Below are 24,950 nucleotides of genomic sequence, written 5' to 3'. Positions count from 1 at the left end.
ATACTAACTTTTATTTTTATTTCTGCCCTTGTAGTTTTGATTCTCAATATATCTTGTTCAGTATGCGCGTTCCTGGATAATCAATTGCTGCAAATTGACACCAATGTTCTGTACAGAGATAGAGTTAGAGGAATACAGTATTGAAATTAATGATCCAAGGAGAGTTTTGCATTCAAACGGAATAGTACATTAACTGAGCAGGTTTCGCCGCCGTCGAGTTGAACAAAAATTGCAGTTGCCAGCTTCCTCCTGTACCAACCCGCTCTCTCACATTCCTAAACGAGGATTGTTCTGCTCACCGGAAATGGAAGTATAACCTCGCCCAATGAACAAGCTGAAAGTCACGGACCCTCCCCTCTTCATAGACACCTTCCTCGTTGGAGCAACTGGTTTTTAAATCTAAAAGAGGATTTGGTTAAGGTGTCACTGAGTGCATGTTGGAAGAGAAAGTTCAAAGGTGGTAGTAACGGCGAGCGGTCTTGCAAAGACTCTCTGTCACCTGTTCGCTGATACACGGCCAGTTCGGCACGCCGATGGGGGTCCTTTACTCGGAGGTAGGAGCGGCTTTGAATTTACTGATAACAGCTGGGAGGTTTGTGGGCGGAATTGTTCCATGGTGCGAACGGCTGTTGCCGCGGGCTGATGTTCAATTGACCAGTGTCCAGCTTCTGCCTGGACACTGGAAAGCGGTGTGGGGCGGGCGGGAATGTGTTTATCGACAGCCCTTCAGTTCTGTCAGAAGGGAAACGTTTTAGCTGTGATGAAGCACCTGGAAAAAGAAGCGTTGTGTGTGTGTGTTCACCTGGAAGCTTTGTTCACACGAGGTTTTCTTTCGTTTTTTTTAAATCACTGTCCTGCTTTTTGTGGATTTAGATTATGATAAAATCATCTCCTGTTCTCGACTCTGCAAATCTCTGGAAGAAGGAATCAAGGTGTGGAGTCTTATGGTTAAGTGGTTGCCCTAATAGGTTCGAAACGAGGTGTGTTTGTCTACCGAAATCGGCCCCATCTGTAATTGGGGGTGTTGGAAATACGAAGTTAACCCACTCGATTGGAAATGGCGTGTAAGGGGAGTTAAAGCAGAGAACCGCTTACAGAGTACAGTACTAACAGAATTGTTCTTCCCCCGCCACTTCCCAATTCTCAAACTCCTCCTGCTGCTGGCCTACTGGAGTTATTTTAATTTATTCACGGGCGACGAGGATATTGCTGGCGTGGCTAATATTCATTGCCTGGTAAGGTGCCTTGAACCACTACAGTCCTACTATGGAAGATCTCCTCCAATGCTGTTTTGTGGGGAGATCTACAGAGAGAGTCAGCGATGCCGGGATAGTGATTTAGTTCCATGATCAAAATAAATGATCGAAGAAGATGTATTGCCATACACTACCTTGAGATTCATTTTCTTGCAGACATTTACAAGAAAGTAATGAAGTACAGTGGAATTTATGGAATCTATAAACAAACTGAAAAGCAACAAACCAGTGTGCAAAATAAGACAAATAATACTGAGAACATGAATTACAGAGTCAATGCAAGTGAGTCTACAGATTATGGAGTCTGTTCAGCGTTGATATGCAGGTGATCGCTTGGCAATGATAACGTGTTTGGGTAGTGCTGTTGGAGAAGTCTTGATAAGTGTAGTTCATTTTGTAGATGGCATCATATAACAAAGTTGGAGGGAGTGAATATTGATGGTGTTGGCTAGTTCGCTCAGACAAATAGGTAAGGAAGGGCTGGACATGGATCTGTCTGCTTGAAATTCACAGTTGAACAATAATGTACCCACTGAAGCCCCTGGACTACAGCAGCTGCCCTTGCATTTTAAAGTCTAATTTGGTAACTGTGCACAGTTATAGAATTGGTTCTTGTGTAATAACTTGCACTTAGTTGTGGATTAAGAGAAGGAAATTTAAATGTACTTGTTCAATTTGCATAATAGCTGATCACGTGCCATTTGGCCTTTTCTGTCCTAATAGGAAACGGCTTGCAAAATATTAATGTGACCTGTGTCCTAGAATGGATAGTTAACCATTATAATTCCGCAGTTGCAAACTCATTAATTTTTGTTTTTTTTTCTACGGGAGGAAGTTGTTAGTAATTTGACATTTGTTGTTTATTCCTGTCTACCATTGACCATGGTGATGACCAGTTAGTCTGAGCAGTGAAACAATTCTGACAATATTGTTAAATAGGTATTGCCAATAGATGACAGAGAAATGCTGCCTGTAAGTCTTAACTGAGATGCACTTGATTGTTTTATTTACTTTTATTTATTTAGAGATGCAGAGTGGAATAGGCCTTTCCTGCACTTTGAGCTGTTCCACCACCAACCTAACGATTTTTTAACCCGAGCCTCATCGTGGGACAATTTACAAAGACCAATTAACCTGTTAACCGATATGTCTTTGGACTGTGGGAGGAAACCGGAACACCCAGAGGAAACACATTCATTCCACAGGGAGGATGTCCAAACTCTTTACAGAGGATGCTGAGATTGAAATCTGAACTCTGACCTGAGCTATAAAAGCATTACACTAATGTTATGCTGCTGTGTTTTAATTACTTAAGTGAAGGAAAAAATGTAAAAGTATGGTTAGTGGAATGAACCCTAAAGAGATCTCCTTCATTGTGACATGATGTGCCAGTAACCTGCTGAATGGAGGGAAAATAATTGCTTTGGACTACTGGCTGAGTTAACATTGACATAAACACTGGCTCCTGAACTCAATCAAGTATACTGTCTTTGAATATCACAAATAAGAAAAAATGTTAATTGAGTCAATGTTCTATACTTAACCCCTCTGCAGTCTTCACTACAGTCAGACTCCATTTATTTTCATTGCTGCGAAGATTTTGTCCCCTTGAAGATATTTTTAAACCAGAGATATTCTCAGTGCTTTTCTCTGCACTGCCTCTCCCTGTTTTCCTTGCCTTGTCGTTCCTGCCATGGAGAAATAGTGTTCTTGCCATAATTTACGGTCACCCAGAATCTTAAGTCTGGTTATCAAGAAAGTGATGGTAATTTCATTCTTGTGATGAAACTTTAAAGCAGGAGCCTGCCTTCCTGCTTTGGTGCTGACATCATTACTTGCAACACCGAAGGGGATAGGTTATATTCCAAAAAAACAAGATTTCTGCCTTTGAAATGCTTTGGAACGTCTTGAGAAGATTCAAGGCAATTGTTTTTCTTCCATTGCACCACATGCTGTACTGTTCTTGAGTACTGTACTTCTTCACAACTTCCCAGCAGTAGTATTTGTTGGGCTGTACAGTAGTGGTTGTAATAAAGCTATGAACAGCGCCAGCTGTAAGATTGAGGTTCGATTCCCATCACTGTCTGCAGTGAATTTATACATTCTCTTCATGACCGCATGAGTTTCCTCTGGGTGTTCTGGTTTCCTCCTGTGATGCAAAGGCATATAGGTTGGGATTAGGGAATTGTGGACATCCTATGTAGGTGCCAGAGGCATGGTGACACTTGCAGGCTGCCCAGCACAAACCTTGCTAATTTTGATTTGACACAAACAACACATTTGCTTTGTTTCAATGTCAATGGTTTTGTCAATCACTTTTGCTGCTTTTTTGGGGGGGTATGTTGAATACCATATCTTAAATCTTTTAGATTATTTGGCATTAGTCAGTTTGTGAATGTGTGTGTGTTTTTTTTTCTCTCCATGCAGGATCTTCGACATAACCGTTATTAGGTTTTTTTCTGTCCGGTCAACTACTTATCCCTAGACCTGTTCTGTAACATTTTTTTGTTTTGTCTTGCCTTGCTCTGAATTAGAATTATTTTGCATTAAGGTTATGAATCTAATAACTTTGCTGTCTGTACATTGTTCTTAAAGGGTGGTTAATTCCTAAAATTGGTACTCAACTGATTTTTTCCCCCCTCCATAATATACTGGTACTTGCTCTAGCCATATATTGCTCTTTTTGTAGGGACTAAATATTACATTACCTCCTAATATAGGCACTGTTTATCCAAATCCTTCAACCTGAAGCTTACTTGTTACTCAAATATATAGAACATAAAACATTTCAGCACAGTACAGGCCTTTCAGCCCACAATGTTGTACTATCCTTTAACCTACTCTAAGATCAATCTAACTCTTCCCTCTTGCATACCCTTCCATTTTTTTCTATCACCCATGTGCCTATCTAAGAATTTAAGTTTTCCCAGTGTATCTGTTTCTACCACCACACCTGGCAGGATGTTTCATATACCCACCACTCACTGTGTAAAGAGCTTGCCTCTGAGATTCCTTCCTCCCCTTCCCTCACTTCAGTCCAATCACCTTAAAATCAGGCCCCTTTTGTATTAGCCATTTCCGCCCTGTGGGAAAGTCTCTGGCTATTCATTCAATCTAAACCTCTTGTCGTCTATCAAGACACCTCTCATCCTGCTTTGCTCTAAAGAGAAAAGCTCTAGCTTGCTCAGCTGATCTTTGTAAGGCTTACCCTCTAGTCCAAGCAGCATCCTGGTAAATCTTGTCTGCATGCCCTCTGAAGCTTCCACATCCTTCCTATAATGAGGCGACCAGAATGTAACTCAGTATTCCAAGTGTGTTTTAACATAAACATGTTAATGTTTTTCTTGTTCCAACTCTTGCTGTTGGCTCCTCTTAGGAAACAGCATGCAGCTAAGCATAAAACCTTTATGCCAAATAATGCTTCCTAAATAACTGTACATTATTCAAAGTTGGTGTTCATCCTCACCTTCTGCTTTCACTTCTACAAATGACATTCCTGTTTAAAGTATGCGCAATACGCAGCTTAACCTTGATGATCAAGTATTTTCGGACTAACAGACTTCCTGGACTACTTCATGTCATTTCTATTAATATACTGCCACAGTTTAAATTGTTTTTCTTTTTCTTGTAGTATTATTTTATTCAGTGAATCAGTAGATTAAAATGGGCAGCACAGTAGGGTCATGGTTAAACTCTATACAGGCTAACTAATTGAGTATCAGTTTGTAAGGTTGAAAGGGCTTTAGATGCCCAGTCATCTACTGGGGGAGTTTTTTTTTGCATGGGGGAAGGTGGAAGATGCACTGCCGCTATTTTGCATTTTTACTGAGTGTTTAAATATTTGTTTTATGATCCATTGGGATGACTCCACTGGGGCTCCACAGGGGACTGTCTTGTCTCCCTTTCTCTTCACCATTTACACTTCAGACTTCAACTACTGCACAGAGTCTTGTCACCTTCAGAAGTTTTTGGATGACTCTGCCATAGTTGGATGCATCAGCAAGGGAGATGAGGCTGAGTACAGGACTACGGTAGGAAACTTTGTCACATGGTGTGAGCAGAATTATCTGCAGCTTAATGTGAAAAAGACTTAAGGAGCTGGTGGTAGACCTGAGGAGAGCTAAGGTACCGGCGACCCCTGTTTCCATCTAGGGGGTCAGTGTGGACATGGTGGAAGATTACAAATACCTGGGGATACAAATTGACAATAAACTGGACTGGTCAAAGAACACTGAGGCTGTCTACAAGAAGGGTCAGAGCCATCTCTATTTCCTGAGGAGACTGAGGTCCTTTAACATGTGCCGGACGATGCTGAGGATGTTCTACGAGTCTGTGGTGGCCAGTGTGATCATGTTTGCTGTTGTGTGCTGGGGCAGCAGGCTGAGAGTAGCAGACACCAACAGAATCAACAAACTCATTCGAAAGGCCAGTGATGTTGTGGGGATGGAACTGGACTCTCTGACGGTGGTATCTGAAAAGAGGATGCTGTCCAAGTTGCATGCCATCTTGGACAATGTCTCCCATCCACTACATAATGTACTGGTTGGGCACAGGAGTACATTCAGCCAGAGACTCATTCCACCGAGATGCAACACAGAGTGTCATAGGAAGTCATTCCTGTCTGTGGCCATCAAACTTTACAACTCCTCCCTTGGAGGGTCAGACAGCCTGAGCCAATAGGCTGGTCCTGGACTTATTTCCTGGCATAATTTACATATCACTATTTAACTATTTATGGTTTTATTACTATTTAATTATTTATGGTGCTCCTGTAATGAAAACCAATTTCCCCCGGGATCAATAAAGTATGACTATGTTAGAAAACAAACCATCAAAATGCTGGAAATTTGCAATTACTGGCTGCTTTGAACCATATCTGTGACACAGAGGGTAATAATGGTTTCAGGCCAAGATGTTAGAATTGAAATGTTTGCCTTTTACTCTTCCCTACAAGCACTATCCCACCTGTTTCCAACACCTGATTGTAAAATCAACTTGCATAAATTTGGGATGCATACCAATTACATAAATAGATTGATCTGAAGCATTAATGACTTTTCAGTTTGAAGGCAAAAGATTAGCATGAATTGTTAACTGTTCATCTCAGTACAGTTGCAGCCTGACCTTACAATTTTTTATCTTACTATCTTTGTAATACTTTAATTATTGAAGAAAACTAAAGTTGTAACTTCAAGGTGAAATAACTTCACATGAAAGAAAAATTTGGATTTTTTTTGATAATGGGTTTGAACACAACAATTGCTTAGCAGTGCTGATTTATTTCTCTGCTCTGTTCTACAGCCCCTCTGTGAAGCAGCATATCAGAATGATTTCAAAGAGCTGAAGGAACTTCTGCTAACAACTGATGTGAACCAACAAGATGCACACTATGGGGACACCCCATTAATTGCTGCTTGCAGAACAGGCAGGGTTGAAATTGTACAGTATCTACTGAGAAAAGAAGCTAATGTTAATCTCAAGAACAAGGTGATTTGTATGCTTGGACTTGTGAATGCTCTTACACATTCCTGTTCCTGTATGTAATGTTTCTTGGCTCAATAAGCTGCATTGTAAATGCAACCTGTGTTCTCTCTCCACCCCGAATCACCTCATTCCTTGAGGTAGAAAACATGGCAGGTTAAATACATCCTAGAGACCGTTAAATACATCTGTGAAATCCATGTGTCCAGTTTTCCTGTCTGTTTATCCTCTTGCTGTCCATTTGACAATGGGAGTTCTGTGAATATCTGGGATATTATTTCTGAAAAGGTTTATTTTCTCGATTTGTATGGGGTATTTACATTAGGAGTTGGAGATGGAAACATCCTTCATTTCATTGTGCACAATAAGAGACCAGATATAAGAGTCTGAGGAAGCACATGGATAGACGTAGACTGATCAAGGATAGTTAGCACGGCATTGTGTGTGCTTGGTCATGTCTAACCAATGTTAGTTTTTTGAGGAAGTTGCCAGGAAAGTTGATGAAGGCAAGGCAGTGGATGGTGAAAACGTGGTCTTCAGTAAGGCATTTGACAAGGTCCTGCATGGGAGGTTGGTCAAGAGGGTTCAGTCACTTACCATTCAAGATGAGGTAGTAAATTGGATTAGACACGGGCTTTGTAGGACAAGCCAGAGGGTTGCCTCTCGCACTGGAGTTCTGTGATTAGGGAATTTCTGCAGAGATCTTTGTTGGGTCTGTTGTTTATCATCTAAATCAACAATCTAGATGATGTGATTAACTAGATCGGCAAATTGCAGATGACACAAAGATTGGGAGTGCAGTGGACTGTGAGGAAGGCTATCAGAGCTTGCAGTGGGATCTGGACCAGCTGGAAAAATGGGCTGAACAATGGCAGATGGAATTTAATGCAGACAAGTATAAGGTATTGCAGTTCAGTAGGATCAACCACGGTGGTCTTACATAGTGAACAATAGGGCACTGAGGAGTGTGGTGGAACAAAGGGATCTGGGATACAGGTCCATGATTAGTTGAAATTGACATCACTGGTATACAGGATTGGTGGGCGGGGGGGGACTTTTGGTACATCGGCCTTCATAGATCAAAGTACTGAGTACAGGAGACGCAATGTTGTGGTGAAGTTGTACAAGACTTTGGTGAGGCCTAACTTGGAATATTCTGTGCAGTTTTGGTCACCTACATACAAGAAAGATGTAAATAAGGTTGAAAGAGTACAGAGAAAATTGACAAGGATGTTGCCCATTTTGGAGGACTTGAGTTATAAGGAAAGACTGAATAGGTTAGGAGTTTATTCCTTGGAACTTAGAAGATTGAGAGGAGATTTGATAGAGGTATACAAAATTGAGGAGTATAGATAGCATAAATGCAAGCAGGCTTTATCCACTGAGATTGTGTGGGACTACAACCAGAAATGATGCATTAAAGGTGAAAGGTGAGATGTTTAAGAGGAACATGAGGGGAAAGTTCTTCACTCAAAGGGTTGTGAGAGTGTGGAATGAGCTGCCAGCACAAGTGGTCCATGTGAGCTCGATTTCAAGGCTTAAGAAAAGTTTGGATAATTACATGGATAGTAGGGATATGGGCTTCAGTCCCTGTTTATTTCATATGTTTGTAGTGAATGGTGCAATTAACCTACGAGTGTTACAAGATTTGGTGGGAAATCATTTTAAGAATTCTGCAAGTCCTGCTATGCCTTCATCTCAGTTGTGTTACTTGGAACAGGTGCATTGGTTATTGTTTTTCTCTCTTAAATTGGGATTAGTTCTTTATGTTCTATCTGGTGTTCCTAGTTCTATACTTGGATATTGGTTTGCCTTTTCCAGCTCTCCCTTCCGTATTTGGTGCTCTGTAACCTGGATACGTCACAAGTTGCAGCAATCTTGGTTATGCCCTGCAGAAATTCTTCTGTGGTTCTCTGGAAGGTAAAAAGCTCAAAGCTGCTTGTTGTACGTGAACAAGCTTTTAAGTGTGTTAGCAGTCAAGAACCCCTTGGAACTGCTCCTCAAACAGTATCTGTTGATGAGTATGACACGTATTCAACTTGGGTGAACTGCTGTCCTTCAGGCAGAACTGCAGTGCCTTGTATTCCTGGACAGCGATGCTCTATTCTCTACTTCATTCTCTACTTTTGTATTCTTTGCATAAGGCATCAACCTTGGCTTGAAGAACCACAGTAGGGTGGTGGGATCTCTCTCTCTGTGCTGTTGTCAAGCTGAAATGTCGTCTTTGTGATACTTGAAGACAACAGTTGGTGGTTTTACTTTTAAATAAGATTCTTTGAAACTTGCTTCTGGAGTATTTCCTCTGCAGAGGTGACCACCATATAATGGTTGTTGAGTTACAGAAATTCACCATTTCTGAAATTTGCACATCAGTTCCCATAAATTTGAGATATGGTATAAAATGTGTTCTCATGGAAATTGAGGGAGTTAGGGCTGAAGGAAGTGAATCAACACTTTATTTCATCTTTTGTTGGTTGGCACGTGTCATTAATGCATTACTGGAAAAAGCAATACAGACAGTTTCTAGGAATGTAAACTTCATTAACACTGAGGTTCACCTGTACTAAACTTTAATTGCTTTCTCTGTGTGCTGGTAATGGTGGAAGCTTCCAAAATTTTGATTTCTTGATTTTATTTTGTTTGCTGAAACTTGTGCTAATTCTGACAATCTCTGGTTCTAATGGATATTCACTTTCCAGAGTCCAAGAGGCTCATTGTTAACCTCAGCTCTCTAGTACTTTGGCTTTTCCAAAGGGTCAGAGCTGTCTGTAACACAGTTAAGCTTTGAGCAAATATTCCTTGCTCAGCCTCCTGTAATCAAGAACCAGTCTTCAGTTCTTAATGTAAATTGCAACAATCAGTTTGAAGTTAAAAGTACAGCTTGGCCAGCAGAGCTACCGAGTGCTGGTGCATCAGTGGCGGGTGCTGGGGCTGAGGGATGTGCTTTGCAAAATGAAGTGACCATGAAACATCTTGTTTGCATTAGCCGATCACAAGACTATGGGGTATGTCAATGGGGTATGGGGTATGGGGTATGTCACTTGGCTCATCATATGTGGTCACAGAAATGATCAGTCAATGCTGGGATATTTATCTACTTGGAGATTCAGCCCTCACAGCGTTAATTTTGGGTGTCTGGGATCTCTGTCCTCTGAAGCTTTTAGACCATGCATGTGAATTACTTTGTCACATCAAAGGCATTTGAGAAACATCATATGCAAACTTTGTCGATGAGTAGCACAACAGTATAAATATAAGAAAGCACTAGAGATTGTTGAGAACGACAGAAAGAAGAACTGGAATTCACTTCCAACCTTCTGCAGTGGATGACTCGTTCATCTACTATTGGTTGGTATGTCCTGTTAGTTCACATGAATTGTACCTGTTTGGAAATCCTTCGTAGTTTATAAGTCTCTTGCAATTCAGAAATCTTTTTGTAAATCAACAATCCTCTATGTTAAGAGCTATTTGTCTACTTTTAAATCATCTGTGTTTAAGCTACTTTGTTAGCTGGAAGTGTCTTGCCTTGGTTGGGGGTGGAACCCTCCATTCTAGCAGAGAGTATTTGGCAGCTGGATCTTGCTGCAGAGACTAGACAGGGAGGTAAGCTAGTCCTTGAAGAGTAGGTGATGGATACAGTATAACCTCCCTAAAGTGAGGGTACCTATAAAATCTTATGTGTAGGGCTTTGTGGACAGTGAACCCAGTACCCCCACATGGCAGTGTAACCTTTTAAACTGTATGTGACACTTGGACTGGTATTCAGATGCCATGTCCTATGTCACTGCCCCCAAAGCAGAGACTGCCTTTGTCTTTTATAGTGATATTATTCTTGCTTAGGAATAACATGATTGGCAGTTTGTTCCTACACATGCTGTTGCATGTAACAGATACACAGGACTTGCAATCAAAGCAGCTTTCATTTGCCAACTCCCCTGCTTGAGCACCTTCCAGTGCTGTGTTTCATAATCCTGGCTCTAACAGCCTTTTAATCCTGTCTATCACTGATCTTCCCCACACTTATCCTCTCCCTTAGTTTCAATGTTTTGCTTCAGTTAGTCTTGTGATAACTTCCTGATTTTAGCCACGTAACTTTGTCAGTTTTTCCTCTGGTTTGCTTAACCGTAATGCAAACTTAAACCTTTGCCTGAACTTTTTTTTTTGGTTAAAGGGACTCTTCATCAAATCCACCAATTCTAGTGAAATTTTAATACAGAGTTTGTCTAGGTTAAACGGGTTGCTCTTTAAATTCCATATAGGGGCTCCCACTGTACTGAGAGAGAATGCTGTTTATTAATTTGCAGCAGAGAAATGCAACACAGAATCTCTCAATATGCCTCCCAAACCTAGTTTGAGTCAAGCGTTACAATTGACTGTGCTGTTGACCATCTTTCTTGTGCATGCTTTTTGTCCAGGAAACTATTTCTCTTCAGCCCTCCCTGATACATACTTTCATCTCAGGCAATCAATCTGAAACATTTTGACCAAAAGGAGCAGGCTGAGATTTGCCCTTCTTTTTTCCCACAATTTTACTTGCAAGTCTGTTGAACCAGCACATCTCTACTAGAGGTAACTCAAACTGATGGACAAAAATGGTGTCTGGAGAAAGAAAGATTGTGAAGTAATTACAGAATAATCACCAATCCATAATGATCCACGCTTCCCACTAGTTCAGTGCAGAATGTTATTGTTTTGCCAAATGTGGTTGTTAAATGCAGAGGAGAGCCATTTGGGTCTGGTGGAGACCAAAGACAGGTTAGTTGTGGTTTGCTAACTCTTCACTCCCCTTTTGACCTTGTGACTGCTCTTTCACATGTTGCTTCTCCAATTTTTTTTTCAGCCCATTATGAAACATTTTATTGAGCAGTGCCTCCAAAACTTTTCTCTTTTGTTCGTTGAGGGATGAATTATAGATGTCTCGTGCATGGATGCACAATTACGAAGGGATTCATTCTAAAGGCTCTGCTGGCAAACACCCAGAGACATGAGCTAAACTCACTCACCCGCAGAATGCAGAGTAAGCGAAGAGTGAAATTTATGTGACCTGATCTTTGTTTATCACCAGTCCTGGCAATTTTAAATCCAATTCTCCTAGCAGATTCTTGATCCTGCTGCTTAACCACTTGCAAGATCCCCTGCTGACAAACTTCTAGAAACTACTTAGGATTTTAGGGAAAACTTTTCCTGGTATTTCTAAAGTGCTGAAGCCTGCAGGGAGTGCTGAGGCATTTGGGCTGATTTCAACACACTGCATAGATTAGCAGCTCCCACACATGGAAGGATTAGTGGCTATTCCTCTTTGAGAGTGCTTTGTGAAGTGAGCAAAGGGATTTCATGGTGGCAGAGTGGAAACATCCCCAGTATTGCCAAGCACCAACCAGATGTTGCACTCTGGAGTACTAACTTTTTTTTAGTGAAGTCTCCTATTGTACACTGACATCTACAACCTTGGGAGCAGGACAAGGAGCACATTGATGGCTCTTGATGGCATTGGGCCTGCGCTCACTGGAGTTTAGAAGAATGAGTGGGGATCTCATTGAACTTACCCAAATACTGAAAGGACTAGATAGAGTGGATGCTCAGAGGACGCCTCCAATAGTGAGAGAGGATAGGACCAGGCTCAGAATAGAAGGACATACCTTAGAATATAGATCAGAAGGAATCTCTATAGGGAGAGGGTGGTGGATCTGTGAAATTCATTACCACAGATGGCTGTGGAGGCCAGATCACTGGGTATATTTAAAGCAGAGGTTTGTGTGTACTTAATAACGGTGTCAAAGGTTATGGAGTAAAGACAGGAGGTGAGGTTGAGAAAGAAAATAAATCAGTCATGGTTGAATGGTGGAGCAGACTTAAAGGAACAGAATTGGGCCATTTGGCCCAATGTCTTGTCATATTGCCAATGGTAATTAAGGTGACCATGAATCTTTATTAGTTCCATCTTCCATATTGCAGCTGAGGCTATTTTTTTTCCAATGCTTTTTTCCTGTTCATCATTGCTTGAGGGCAGCCACTGATCATTTGCAAAGAATGAACTCAGATCTTAGTGGGGAGCAAACTGAAGAACCAGTTGACAGCTCGAGGAACCCAGCATGCAGTGACATGCTGACTGCATGCATGTCATTTTAAACCACTCTGTCAGTTCTGCTCTGCACTGGAACCAGAGGGATTTCCCCCTCTGGTCTTTAGTTGATGTGACCACAGGCAGCAGGGCAAAAGCTGACATCTGGCTTTCTGAGCCTGCTCTGCCATTCAAGTTCCTGAACGTGGGGATGTTGCTGCACCGTCCCTATGTCCTTTGCAGGGCAGGGTACTGGTTTGCAACACCCTCCATTGGTATCCAGAGCCAAGGTGACAAAAGTCTGAGCTTGAAGCACTTGCATGTTGAGCAGCTTTTGGTGCTGGAATGGAAGCTGAAACATTGGCCACCAGACTCTGCATAATAATTGGGTTTTAAAGACAGGAAGTGCTGCTGCGTACAGAAGAAAAATGGCTTTTGAGTTCCAATAATCTTGTTCTAGCCTGGGCTTGCTTGTTTCAGTGGATTTTGAGAAGGTCTGCCAATTCACTATTGCTCATGACCGTTGGCCTCCATTGCCTACTTTAGCGCTGTCCTTCAGATCAATGTAAAGTTGGGTGTGATCTTTGGAAAAATGGGGCACTGCCAGTTATCAGCAAAATTCCAATCCTGCCTCCAGCCAACTGCCAAAGGATTGTAGGAAAGGCAGATGAGCTCAGGAAGTGGATATTGTAGCCATTAGTGAGACTTGGTTGCAGGAGGAGCAGGACTGGTAGCTCAATATTCCGGGATTCTGTTGTTTTAGAGTAGGAGGGCGTAAAGGAGGAGGAGTGGCAATACTTGTCAGGGAAAACGGCACATCTGTGCTCACTCGGGGTAGACTGGAGAACTCCTCTAGTGAAGTATCATGGGTGGAACTGAGTAATAAGAAAGATATGGTCACGTTAATGGGCCGATATTGCAGATCACCTAACAGTCCGAGAGATTTAGAGGAAGGAATCTACATAGAGATCACAGATTGTCACAAGAATCGCAAGGTTGTTAGAGTAGTGATTTTTAACTTTCCACGTATTGACTGGGACTCCCATACTATAAATAGGACCAGATGGGATAGAATTTGTCAAATCTATTCAGGAAAGTTTCTTTAGTCAGGACTTGGAAGTCCCCTGAGAGAATGTGTGATACTTAATCTGGTATTGGGGAATGAGACGGGTCAGGTGACAGAAGTTTGTATCGGAAAACTCTTTGTATCTAGTGATCACGTTTCAAAGTAAATGTGCAAGAAGATAGGTCTGGTCTATAAATTGAGATTCTAATTTGGAGAAGGGCCAGTTTTGATGGTATCAGGAACGATCTGGCAAGTGTGGATTGGAAGAGGCTGCTTTCTAGCAAAGGTGTATTTGGAAATTGAGAGGCCTTCAAAAATGACATTTTGAGAGTACAATGGTTGTTTGTGCTTGTCAGAATAAAAGGTAAATATAATAGGTGTATAGAACCTTGGTTTCCAAGAGATATTAAAGCCCTAGTTAAGAACAAAAGGAGGTGCATTGTAGGTCTAGGAAGGGGGGAACAAATTAGGCACTTATAGACCATAAAAATGCAAGAGAACACTTGGGAAAGAAATCAGGAGGTCTAACCGAAGGCAAGAAGGTGACCTTTAGCAGAATCCAAAAGATTCTGCAGAAATGCTAAGAGTAAAAGGATTGTAAGGGACGAAATTGGTTCTCCAGAAGATCAGAATGGTAATCTATATGTGGAGCCAAAAGAGATGGGGGAGACCCTAAATGACTTTTTTTTTGCATCTGCATTTACTCAGGAGATGGCACAGAGTCTGTAGAAGTGAGGCAAAGCAGCATCCACTTCATGGAACTTTTACAGGTAGGTTACAGAGGAGGAGGTGTCGGCCTACCTGAGGCAAATTAGGGTGGATAAATCCCCAGGGTCTGATGAGTTCCCTACGACCCTGCAGGAGGCAAATGCAGAAGTTGCAGGAGCCCTAGAAAGGTTATTTAAATCGCCATTAGCAACAGGTGAGGTGCCAGAGGATTGGAGGACAGCCAATGTGGTTCTGCTGTTTAAGAAAGGCTCCAAAAATAAACCAGGAAATTATATGCCAGTGAGCCTGACATTAGTTGTGAGAAAATTATTGAAGGTATTCTAAGGGACCAACTATGAGTATTTGGATAGACATGGGCTGATTTAAGGATAGTCAGCATGGCTTTGTGTGTGGTAGGTCATGTCTAACCAATCTGATATTATTTTTTGAGGAAGCAACCGGGAAAGTTGATGACAAGGCAGTGGATGTTATCTACATGGACTTTAAGGTATTTGACAAGGTCCCGCATGGGAGGTTGATCAAGACAGTTCAGTTTTTTGATATTCAAGATGAGTTCGTCAATTGTAGATGTTGGGCGAAGCCAGAGAGTGGTAGTAGTTGCCTCTCTGACTGGAGGCCTGTGACTAGTGGTGTGCTGCAGGGATCAGTGCTGGGTCCGTTGTTGTTTGTCATCTATATTAATGATCTGGATGATAATGTGGTTAACTGGATTGGCACATTTGCCCTCAAAATCCCTAATATCCATGTACCTATCCAAACTTCTCTTAAATCTTGAAATTGAGCTCACATGGACCAGTTGTGCTGGCAGCTCATTCCACCCTCTCGCAACACTCTGAGTGAAGAAGTTCCCATCATGTTCCCTTAAGCTTCTCACTTTTCACCCTTGACGGATGACTTCTGGTTGTAGTCCCACACAACCTCAGTGGAAAAAGCCTGCTTGCATTTACACTATCTATACTCCTCATAATTTTGTATACCTCTATTCCTTGGAATGTAGAAGATTGAGAGGAGATTTGATTAAGTCCTAACCTATTCAGTCTTTCCTTATAACTCAGGTATTCCAGAACAGGCAACATCCTTGTCAATTTTCTCTGTACTCTTTCAACCTTATTTACATCCTTCTTGTATGTAGGTGACCAAAACTGCACAGAATATTCCAAGTTAGGCCTCACCAATCTCTTAAACAACTTCAACATTACATCTCATCTCCTGTACTCAATACATTGATCTATGAAGGCCAATATGCCGAAAGCTTAGCAACCTGTGATGCCACTTACAATGGATTTATGCACCTGTATTTCCAGATCCCTTTGTTCCACCACACTCCTCAGTGCCCTACCATCCACATGTAAGACTCCCATGGCTGGTCCTATTGAAGTGCAACACTTCGCACTTATCTACATTAAATTAAATCGGCCATTTTTCAGCCCATTTTTTCAGCTGGTCCAGATCCCGATGCATGAACTCTTTCTCTTTGTCCACTACACTCCCAGTCTTACTGACCTCAGCAAATTTGCTGATTTGGGTAAACCACATTTTTCACCCAGATCATTGATTATAGATGACAGACAACGAAGGACCCAGCACTGATGCCTGGGGCACACCATGAGTCACAGGCCTTCAGTCAGAGAGACAACCCTCTAATACCACCCTCTGGCTTCTCCCACAAAGCCACTGTCTAATCCAATTTACTACTTCATCCTGAATTCTGAGCCTTCTTGACCAGCCTCCCATGCAGGTCCTTCTGAAATGCTTTACTAAAGTCCATGTGGACAACATCCACTGCCTTGCCTTCATGCACTTTCCTGGTAACTTTCTTGGAAAAACTCTATAAGATTGGTTAGATATAATCTATCACACACAAAGCCATGCTGGCTATCCTTAATCAGTTCATATCTATCCAAATACTTGTGTATCTGGGTCCTTCATATGCCTTTCAATAACTTTCCCACAACTGATGTCAGACTCACCAGCCTATAATTTCCTGGTTTCTGTTTAGAGCCTTTGTTACAGAACAGAACAACACTGGCTATCCTCTAATCTTCTGATGCATTTCCCGTCGCTAAGGATGTTTTGAATATTTCTGCTAGGGCCCCAGCAATTTCTGAACTTGACTCCTGTAGGGTCCAAGAGAACACTTCGTCAAGCCCTGGGGTTTTATTCACATTGATTTGCCTGAGGGTAGCAAACACCTCCTCAATGGTCTGCACAGGGTCCATGAAGTTGATACCGCTTTGCCTCACTTCTATAGACTCTTATCTTTTTCTCAAGTAAATACAGATGCCAAGAATGCATTTTAAAATCTCCCCTATCTCTTTTGGCTCCACACATGGATTACCATTATGGTCTTCTAGAGGACCAATTTTGTCCCTTGTTCTTAATTTAATCCCTTTTGCTCTTAACATATCTGTAGAATCGCCTGGGATTCTCCTTCACCTTGCGTGCTAGAACAACTTGCATGCTTTCTTTTAGCCTTCCTGATTTCTTAGGTGTTTGTTTGCATTTCCTGTACTTCATAAGCATCTCACTTGTTCCTACTTGCACCTCCTATCTTTTAACCAAGGCCTCAATATCGCTTGAAAACCAAGGCTGCCTATACATGTTATTCTGACAGGCAGATATAAGCTTTGAACTCCCAAGATTTATTTCTGAAGGTGTCCCACTTTCCTAGTACACCTTTGCCAGAAAACAGCCTGTCCCAATCCTAACTTGCCAGATTATTTCTGCTATGTCAAAATTGGCCTTTCTTCAGTTTAGAATCTCAACCCACCGACCAGACCTACCTCTGAGCATATGTTCTTTGAAACTAATGGCACTGTGGTCACTGGATGCAAAGTGTTTCTCCTCTCAATCTTCTGTCACCTGATTCTTGGCTTCATCCTCTTGCCACTTAACCCTAACCTGTCCTGACACGTAGAACTCGGCCTGAAGGAGAGAGAGCACAAATAATATTGTGATACTGGTGACATGGTGGCAATTGAGAAGTATGCCATGTGCAGATTGAAGGCCAGGGAGATTATAGGATGTGAGAGAGAAGTTTGTAAACATTGTACCTACAATGGTGTCAACCTCTCAGTTGACTTCAAGAACTACAATAGATTTATTGGTACATGAATAGTGTGCTGCATCAAGAAGCATGTGAAGCCACTATGAATATGTATATACAGATGTGTTGAACAAATGTGTTCCTATATTGATTTTACTTTCTTCAATTAAAGAAAGAACGGACATGTTTACATTATGCTGTAAGGAGAAGATTCACTTTTCTGGACTATCTGTTAATCATCATCTTGATGCCTGTTTTGCTCCTGGGCTACATTATAATGGTAAGTACTAGGGGTGCTTTTTCACCAAGCTATAACTGGTATTTCCATTATTTTAAAATGCATGATTTTCAATCAAAGGTGCATATAGTTGACCTGTCCAGCCTCCAATATGTTTTTCATTGTGAAGATGCATAGTTCACCACTCTGTAGCATGGCACCTTTTATTACTTCTATTATTATCAAGATGATTTTTTGGAAGTGGGGTGAGCGCAGCAAGGAAATGACCAGTCTGTGTATCTCATAAAATGAGGAATGAAGGAAATGACTAGTTGTGATAATGGATACAAATGCTGATTGAAACTGGGGGAGTTCGAAGGCATGATGCAAATCTCTATGGAATGAAAACAGGAGGAAGGAACAATGGATCTAATTGTGTCTTTATTCAGCACTTGATAATTTGAGTTTGTTGTGGATTACCTTGAAATGAGTAGCATCTCAATTGTACACAGTGCTATAGAAATCTCTGAAACTGTATCAACCAAAGTTACATTGGTTCAGAATTTTTGTATCTGATCCAGCAGTGGGGAGAGAAATGCAGCTGCTACCTAGTTGATTGGATCACTGAAAACCTTATCTGGAAGCACCGATAGTGGTCAACATCCCAGATTCACTTGCTGAATTCTCCTCATTGAGTGTCAAGTAATTTGCACAGCCGCTTTTTTGTTAATGCCTGGTTTTCTAGTACTTGTGCCCCTTGTGTTGGAATGAATCGATGCATGACCTCTCCCAAGCCTTCAGTGACTTTTGAGCAAACTCTGCAAGAAACTTCCATTCAGAGAATCAAAGATCAAATTTGTTGTTGTTGCTCTCCGTGCCTTGGTGCACATCGGAGGCAACCTTGCTGTTTTTTTTTAAAGCACTCTTTTGTCTTTAAACGAAGCTGAGTTGCTAGCTTAATGCTCACCCCAGCATGGATATAAAGTGTGCAAGGAACCAGCAAGATTCGAACCCAGAATCCAGTGCGGATGCCTCTACACCACTGGTCGGCATCAACTTTATTAACTATCTGCATTTACATGTGTTAGAAATTTGCTGTGGTGTGTTGGTCAGCATATGCCATGCAACATTCAAGAATAAATGTATAAAAATAAAGAATTGTATATTTTAAAACTAACAATGGTAAAGGTACAGATATGGAATAACATGTACTTAAATACATATATTTACAATGTAAACAACATTATAATTAGTTTTAAAGCAACTACAGTGCAGTATTGAAGAGTAGTAAATAGAGGGGCTTGGGGGAAGCTAACTAGAATTGTTGATCAGATAAACTGCCTGGGGGAAGAAACATTTGAGATGACATGAAGTTTTTCTTTGAATAGCCTTAAAACTTTCCTGAAGGAAAACGGCATTAAGTTCTCAAATTTTGGCTGGACTTCCCTTTCTTGCTGCACAAACCCCATTAGATGTCAATGTATTCCATTCACTTGGTCACTGCACAAATACCCAAGAAACAGGAAAGAGGGTATCTTAATCTTTGTAATCGTCTCATACTGGGAGGATAAAATAGTGAACACAAGAGCTTCTGCAGATGCTGGAAGTCCAGAATAAAAAGCACAAATTGCTGGAGGAACGCAACAGATCAGGCAGCATCATTGGAACGGAATAAGCATTCGATGTTTCAGGCTGAGAATCTTCATCAGGACTAATCTTGTGAGTCAGAAAAATCTCAGGTTATAATACAGATCAAACAGAAGGTGCCAACAATCGAAAATGGATAGATAGATAGATCTACTTTATTAATCCCGAGGGAAATTTGGTTTCGTTACAGCTGCACCAACCAAGAATAGAGCGTAAGTATAGCAATACAAAAACCACAAACAATCAGACACCAAAATGCAAACTATGCCAGATGGAAAATAAGTCCAGGACCAGTCTATTGGCTCAGGGTGTCTGACCCTCCACGGGAGGAGCTGCACGTTCGATGGCCACAGGCAGGAACGACCTCCCGTGCCGCCAAGTGTTGTATCACAGTGGAATGTGGCCGAAGTCCAACAGTAAAAAGTTCAATATCCAGTCTGCGAACACGTTTCATGATCGTAATATACCCTGGATTGCACCATCCGTTGTTAACCAGATCAGTAAGCACGAAACTCCTTTACGCTTACTGCTCTCAGTGCACTTCCGGTCAGCCGGAACGGTATTACCCACCAAACTCCTCTTCTCCAAAAGTCTCTGTTGTTTCAACCCGGTCCTCTTTCCTCGGCTTTGTGATCCCCCTCTGTGTGTTTTCCTCCGGATTTCAGCAGGAGTGTCCGCCGCTCTGTTCGCTAAGCTGGCCCGTATTTGCTGGTTCGTGGAATACACAATGCGACCTTGCTTCTGTCCCGCGTGTCGGGATGTAACCATTTCCAGCTCTAAAGAAAACCCAAATAAAACACTCTCTACCAGCATGTTAGAGAGGGTGCAGCTTCGACGTGTTACCGTGAGAAAAAAATACAAAAATTAACGTAAATTAAAAAGTAAGAAGAAGAAAGTAAGAATAGATCAAAATGGCTGTACCAGGCTGCACGCACGACCAGCGCATGCGCACTAAATCACCTAGCGTATGCGAGGGAGCTGGGATTGGTAGAATATTGATCCATTGGAAAGGCTGATGATCAATCTAATTATTAGAGATTGTACATGTTTTGCATGATTGGTTTTATTCAGCAGCTTTAAACACAAATACTGTCGAGCATTCAGTGCTTGAGCCACAGGGACAGTATGGAACTGATGGCTAAGGGCTTGTAGAGGAGGTTGATATTGAAGCTTCTCGAGGGGAATGGGAGATGAAGCAGTTTAAGGAGACAGTTTTGTACAGCAGGGTCTTGGAACATGAGACCAGTGGGTTGTGGGGGTGGGGAGAGAACGGGGGGGGGGGGGGGACTTGGCTCGTAAAGTGACCACAATTGGAGGAGAATGGAGAGATCTAGGGGGTCGTAAGTTGGGGGAAAAAGCCAACCAGCTATAAACCTCATTAACAATGCTGTGTACATAAGCGATTTTTTTTTTTTTAATAACATAAATTTTCCTATGTTTTACTGTGTGGATCTTTTTAAGTGGGATACCATCTTTCTCCAGTACTCTGTAATCTGCTGTATTTCTTCATAGTGTCCCACACAGTAAAACATATAGGAAAAGTTGTATCTGAAGCTGGTACCCGGGTTTGAATGTCACCACATGTTCCACTAGTACAATATGTGGGTTCACTTTTGCTGAAACACGTTCTCGCTGTTTTCTTAGCTTTGTAATCATGACTAAGGCAGAAAATTGTTGACTCATCCTGATTAGAGATGGTAAGTAAACACTTAGGTCTTGCATATAGATGGAGACGTAAAAATTATACAGATGACTATTTGCTTAATTTTTCTGCACAGGAATCAAAGAAGAGTCGTAATGAGACATTGATCAAGTTATTGTTGAGTGCTAAAGTGGATGTAAATGCAACAGACAATGTAAGGATCAGTAGATCTGAATTTACAAATACATTTTGTTCATTACATGAAATTGGATTGATTGAGCAGGTGGAATTTATAGAGTTGTACACCATAGATCTTGTAGCCCAGTTCCTCATACCGGCCCTTGAAAGATTGTCCAGCCACTTGGACTATAGTCTTGAAACTGTTTTCCTTTTTAATGCAACTTTTTTCTAATAAACTTTTTCTCTGGCTTCCAGCTGGGTGTAGTTGGCTTGTACCTGGCTGGAAGCCCATGAAGAGTTTATTTGTCACGTATGCTGGGAAAGCACTAGATCCCTCAAGTGTTTTCTGTTAGTGGACATTGCAGGCAGATTATTACCTTTTGTGCTGATTACAGAACCATAGCACAGAATTGGGAAGAGTTGTAATTGATGCATGAAGTATAAATTAAGCTGAATCTTGCTGTCACATTAGGAATCTGAGATATTAATAATACCTATGGAAACATTGACTCTACTCTGTCTGCAGGATGGGCAACTCCACTCTTTTGATACTCTGCTTGTTCCTCCACCAAAGTCACCACATTTCACCTTCAGCCTGTCTGGTGCTAAACCACTCACCTGTACTTATTTTGCCTCTAGACACCACTTTTTCTTTTGCTTTCTTAAAAGTCTTCAGTAATACTTACAGAAATCATCCAAATCTTTGCTTCCCAGTTTCTACCTTGGACCTGTGCTCTGCTCCACCCAACTGGCTCCTGTCTGTCTGCTGTGGTGTGCCATAGCACTTGTATGTATTTTCTAAAGTTTGCATGTGTGTGTGTGTGTGTGTGTATATTTTATTTATTTAGCCTTGTTTAATTCTCTTTACAGAAAGGTAATTCAGCTCTTCATTATGCATGTCAAATGAAAAATAAGAGTATTGTCTCCATTCTCATTAAAGCAAATGCGGATGTATCCATTGCCAATAAGGTAAATATGTGACAATGCCTATGTGTTGCCTGTGCTACCACTGAATTCTGATATTAGATCACAACGATTTACTTGTTTATATTTTAATTTGGAGGACACAGGCCAGAGTTGTGAGACCTGTCATTTCCCTCCTCGCCACACCATTCTGTTCTCCTCCAATGGCTGTTGTCTGTTCCTTCTACATGGGAGTAAAGAAATATTTGAGGCTTGCATTCAGATTATTGAGGTTTGAGTAACATGTTAATTAGGCCATCAATATCAATCAAGGAAGCCAATCGCCTCTCTCCGCTCCAATATAATTTATCAGGAACTTCCAAGCAGTTGACGAACCTGTCAATCTAGATCGTCAGTGATGTGCCATTTTACAATCAAAATTGCACAACATGAAAAATGGGCTATTTTGATCCGCTTGTGATTTCTATGTATGCTAATCCTGTTTTCCCACATTAGGAAAATCGTAGAGAAAGGCAGGCCCATGTGCTTGTCCATAGAATGGACAGTGAGCATACAGTATTGAGTATGGTATGAAAATTCATTTAGTGTTGGTGATTTGCATGTGCAATGTACAGTAGATTTGCAAATGTCCTGATGTCAACTTTGAAGTACTGTCAGAAGTGCTCTGCATTAAATATGGTTGCACATTTGGGCTAACTGACTACTAATAGCCTCTTGGGACACTGGCTGTAAGGTCAATGGTGTCAGTCATTAGAACTTCTAAATATCAAATTGAGATGGGACAGAATTGCTATTGCTATCTAGTTGGCTGTCAACAGGCATTTTAATGGAACCTTGTCACCTATTAGCCAGTACTTGAATGTTGCCCCTGCATGCATCCTCTAATGAGTTGCTAATGAAATTAAACACGTACAAAGGAAGACCACTGAAGCAGCTGAAGATGGTTCATCTCCACCCTGAGGCATTTTTAAATTGTATTGGGCTAAAAATTACCTCCCAGTAAATACCTACCTTTTGCTTGGGGTTCATCTCCAACAGACAGAAAGAAGTTTTAGCAAGACTCTTAGATGTTGCATTAATGCCATATAAACAGTCATGCTTTTCATCACAAAAGCTTATTTACTAAAAAAACACCAATCATTGAGGTATCATAACTATTTAGTTTCAAATAAAATATTAATATCTACAATACGCTCAAGCCCCTGAGGGCCTACTGTTCCCAGAAATCCCACATTATGTCCATAAAGACCACGTGCTCTTGGGACATCTGGGAATGGACAGAAACCGGGAAGAGGGACAGACGTTCAGCCCTCAGCTGCCTGCCACCTGGACCTGTGATTTCCCCAGCTTGGCTAGGGCTTGGAGCAAGCCGACCAGGAAAACGCCTGAGTGAGCAACCCCCTCTCTGCACTGGGTGACTGTAATTGGTCATGTCTTGCCCTTCTGCTTACACCAGAGATGTGAAGAGGTCTGCAACCCAGAAGTTCCTAATGGGAAATAATTACCGACTAGATGCAGAGCAACACACAAAATGTATTTCGGGACAAGACCCTTTGTGGGTCTAAAGCGGCATCTGTTTACTCCCTTCCATAGATGCTGGCTGACCTGAGTTCCTCCAACATCTTGTGTGGGTTGTTGGAAAACAATCACCTTTTTTGTTTTTTTTCTTATGTTGGGCTGTCAAAATACCAATGTGCCACTTGCTTTTCCAAACATTGCTCTGGAACATCGTCCAGAAGGTGGCTCATTTCAGATTTAGTTTCAATTCCAAATCCTCTGGATGCCAAGTGTCATTGAGTCTGTTAATCCATGCAAGTAAATCATGTGTTTTCTTTTTTGTTTGGAATAATCTTATGGAATTATCTGTAGCATTTCTGGTTCACCATGCAAAATAGAAATGATTGGATTATCTTTTCACATTCATGTGGCTTGAAACTTTTTTTTTCTCTAGAATGGAGAAACTCCTCTGGATATTGCAACAAAATTGAAGTTTCCAAAAATTTTAGCTGTGCTGCGGAAGGAAGCCTGAAGTTTTCTGGAATCAATTGTTGTATGTAGCAAATAAATGAGTTTTGTACATTTTGAAATGAGTCGGGAATCTGATTTTATTTATTTAATACATACACTCTTCTGTTTAGTTTGACCAAGTGGTGATGTATGTTCCTATTCCCAGATTCATGAACATAAACATGGCTGGCATTTTACTGCAGTCCTGAGGGAGTGGTGCTGACTTCTTAGATAAGATATTAAACACCACCTTGGGGAGAAAAAGATCCTAGGGAACTATGTTAAAAAAAATGAATTCTATTGTTCATTTATTCCATTGCTACATATGAACAACCTGTAGAAAAACGGTATTTTGACTTCAAAGTATTTCAGTGGTCATGTGAGTCTTGGGAAGAGGAGTAGTGCTAAACAGCTGAGGGATCTTTCAGCATGTCTCCTGGTTTATTCCAGTGTAAATTATGACTTTGTTACATGTCCAGTTCTTTTCCACCTGCAATAGGAACACATCATTTTCTGTCATGCAGAGCCAAGACTGAAGATGATTCAAATTTGACATGACTATTAAGTCTACCCTGGATATTAGTAAATCCTTTAATGGGGTATATTTAAGCAAAAATGTAGTTAATGGCTTTAGTTTCACTGCAATCAATTGTTATGGCAAGACTGCACAATTAAGGATGTGAGTAATTAATTT

General features: G+C 41.2%; 1 protein-coding gene across 1 annotated transcript; it reads left to right on the top strand.

Annotated features, from left to right (window-relative positions):
* Positions 1 to 295: 295 nt before the first annotated feature.
* ankrd22 (ankyrin repeat domain 22) lies at positions 296 to 24,321 on the top strand. Its single transcript, XM_072239730.1, has 6 exons — positions 296 to 554; positions 6,558 to 6,743; positions 17,812 to 17,919; positions 21,282 to 21,359; positions 22,196 to 22,294; positions 24,201 to 24,321. The coding sequence occupies exons 1-6, from the start codon at positions 534 to 536 to the stop codon at positions 24,276 to 24,278; spliced, it is 570 nt and encodes a 189-aa protein (XP_072095831.1). The 5' UTR covers positions 296 to 533; the 3' UTR covers positions 24,279 to 24,321.
* Positions 24,322 to 24,950: the final 629 nt, after the last annotated feature.

Source organism: Mobula birostris, chromosome 21, assembly GCF_030028105.1.
Source record: "Mobula birostris isolate sMobBir1 chromosome 21, sMobBir1.hap1, whole genome shotgun sequence".
Taxonomy (NCBI): domain Eukaryota; kingdom Metazoa; phylum Chordata; class Chondrichthyes; order Myliobatiformes; family Myliobatidae; genus Mobula; species Mobula birostris.
Note: the sequence above shows the minus strand (reverse complement) of the source record. Positions and strands in the feature narration are given on the sequence as shown.

Bases quoted from the DNA above. Each gene is read 5' to 3' on its own strand.
- ankrd22 (XM_072239730.1), top strand. From the start codon at position 534: ATGGGGGTCCTTTACTCGGAG. The intron at 6,744-17,811 runs GTGATTTGTATG...CTTCAATTAAAG, and splicing joins ATGTTAATCTCAAGAACAAG to AAAGAACGGACATGTTTACA. The intron at 21,360-22,195 runs GTAAGGATCAGT...TTCTCTTTACAG, and splicing joins ATGTAAATGCAACAGACAAT to AAAGGTAATTCAGCTCTTCA.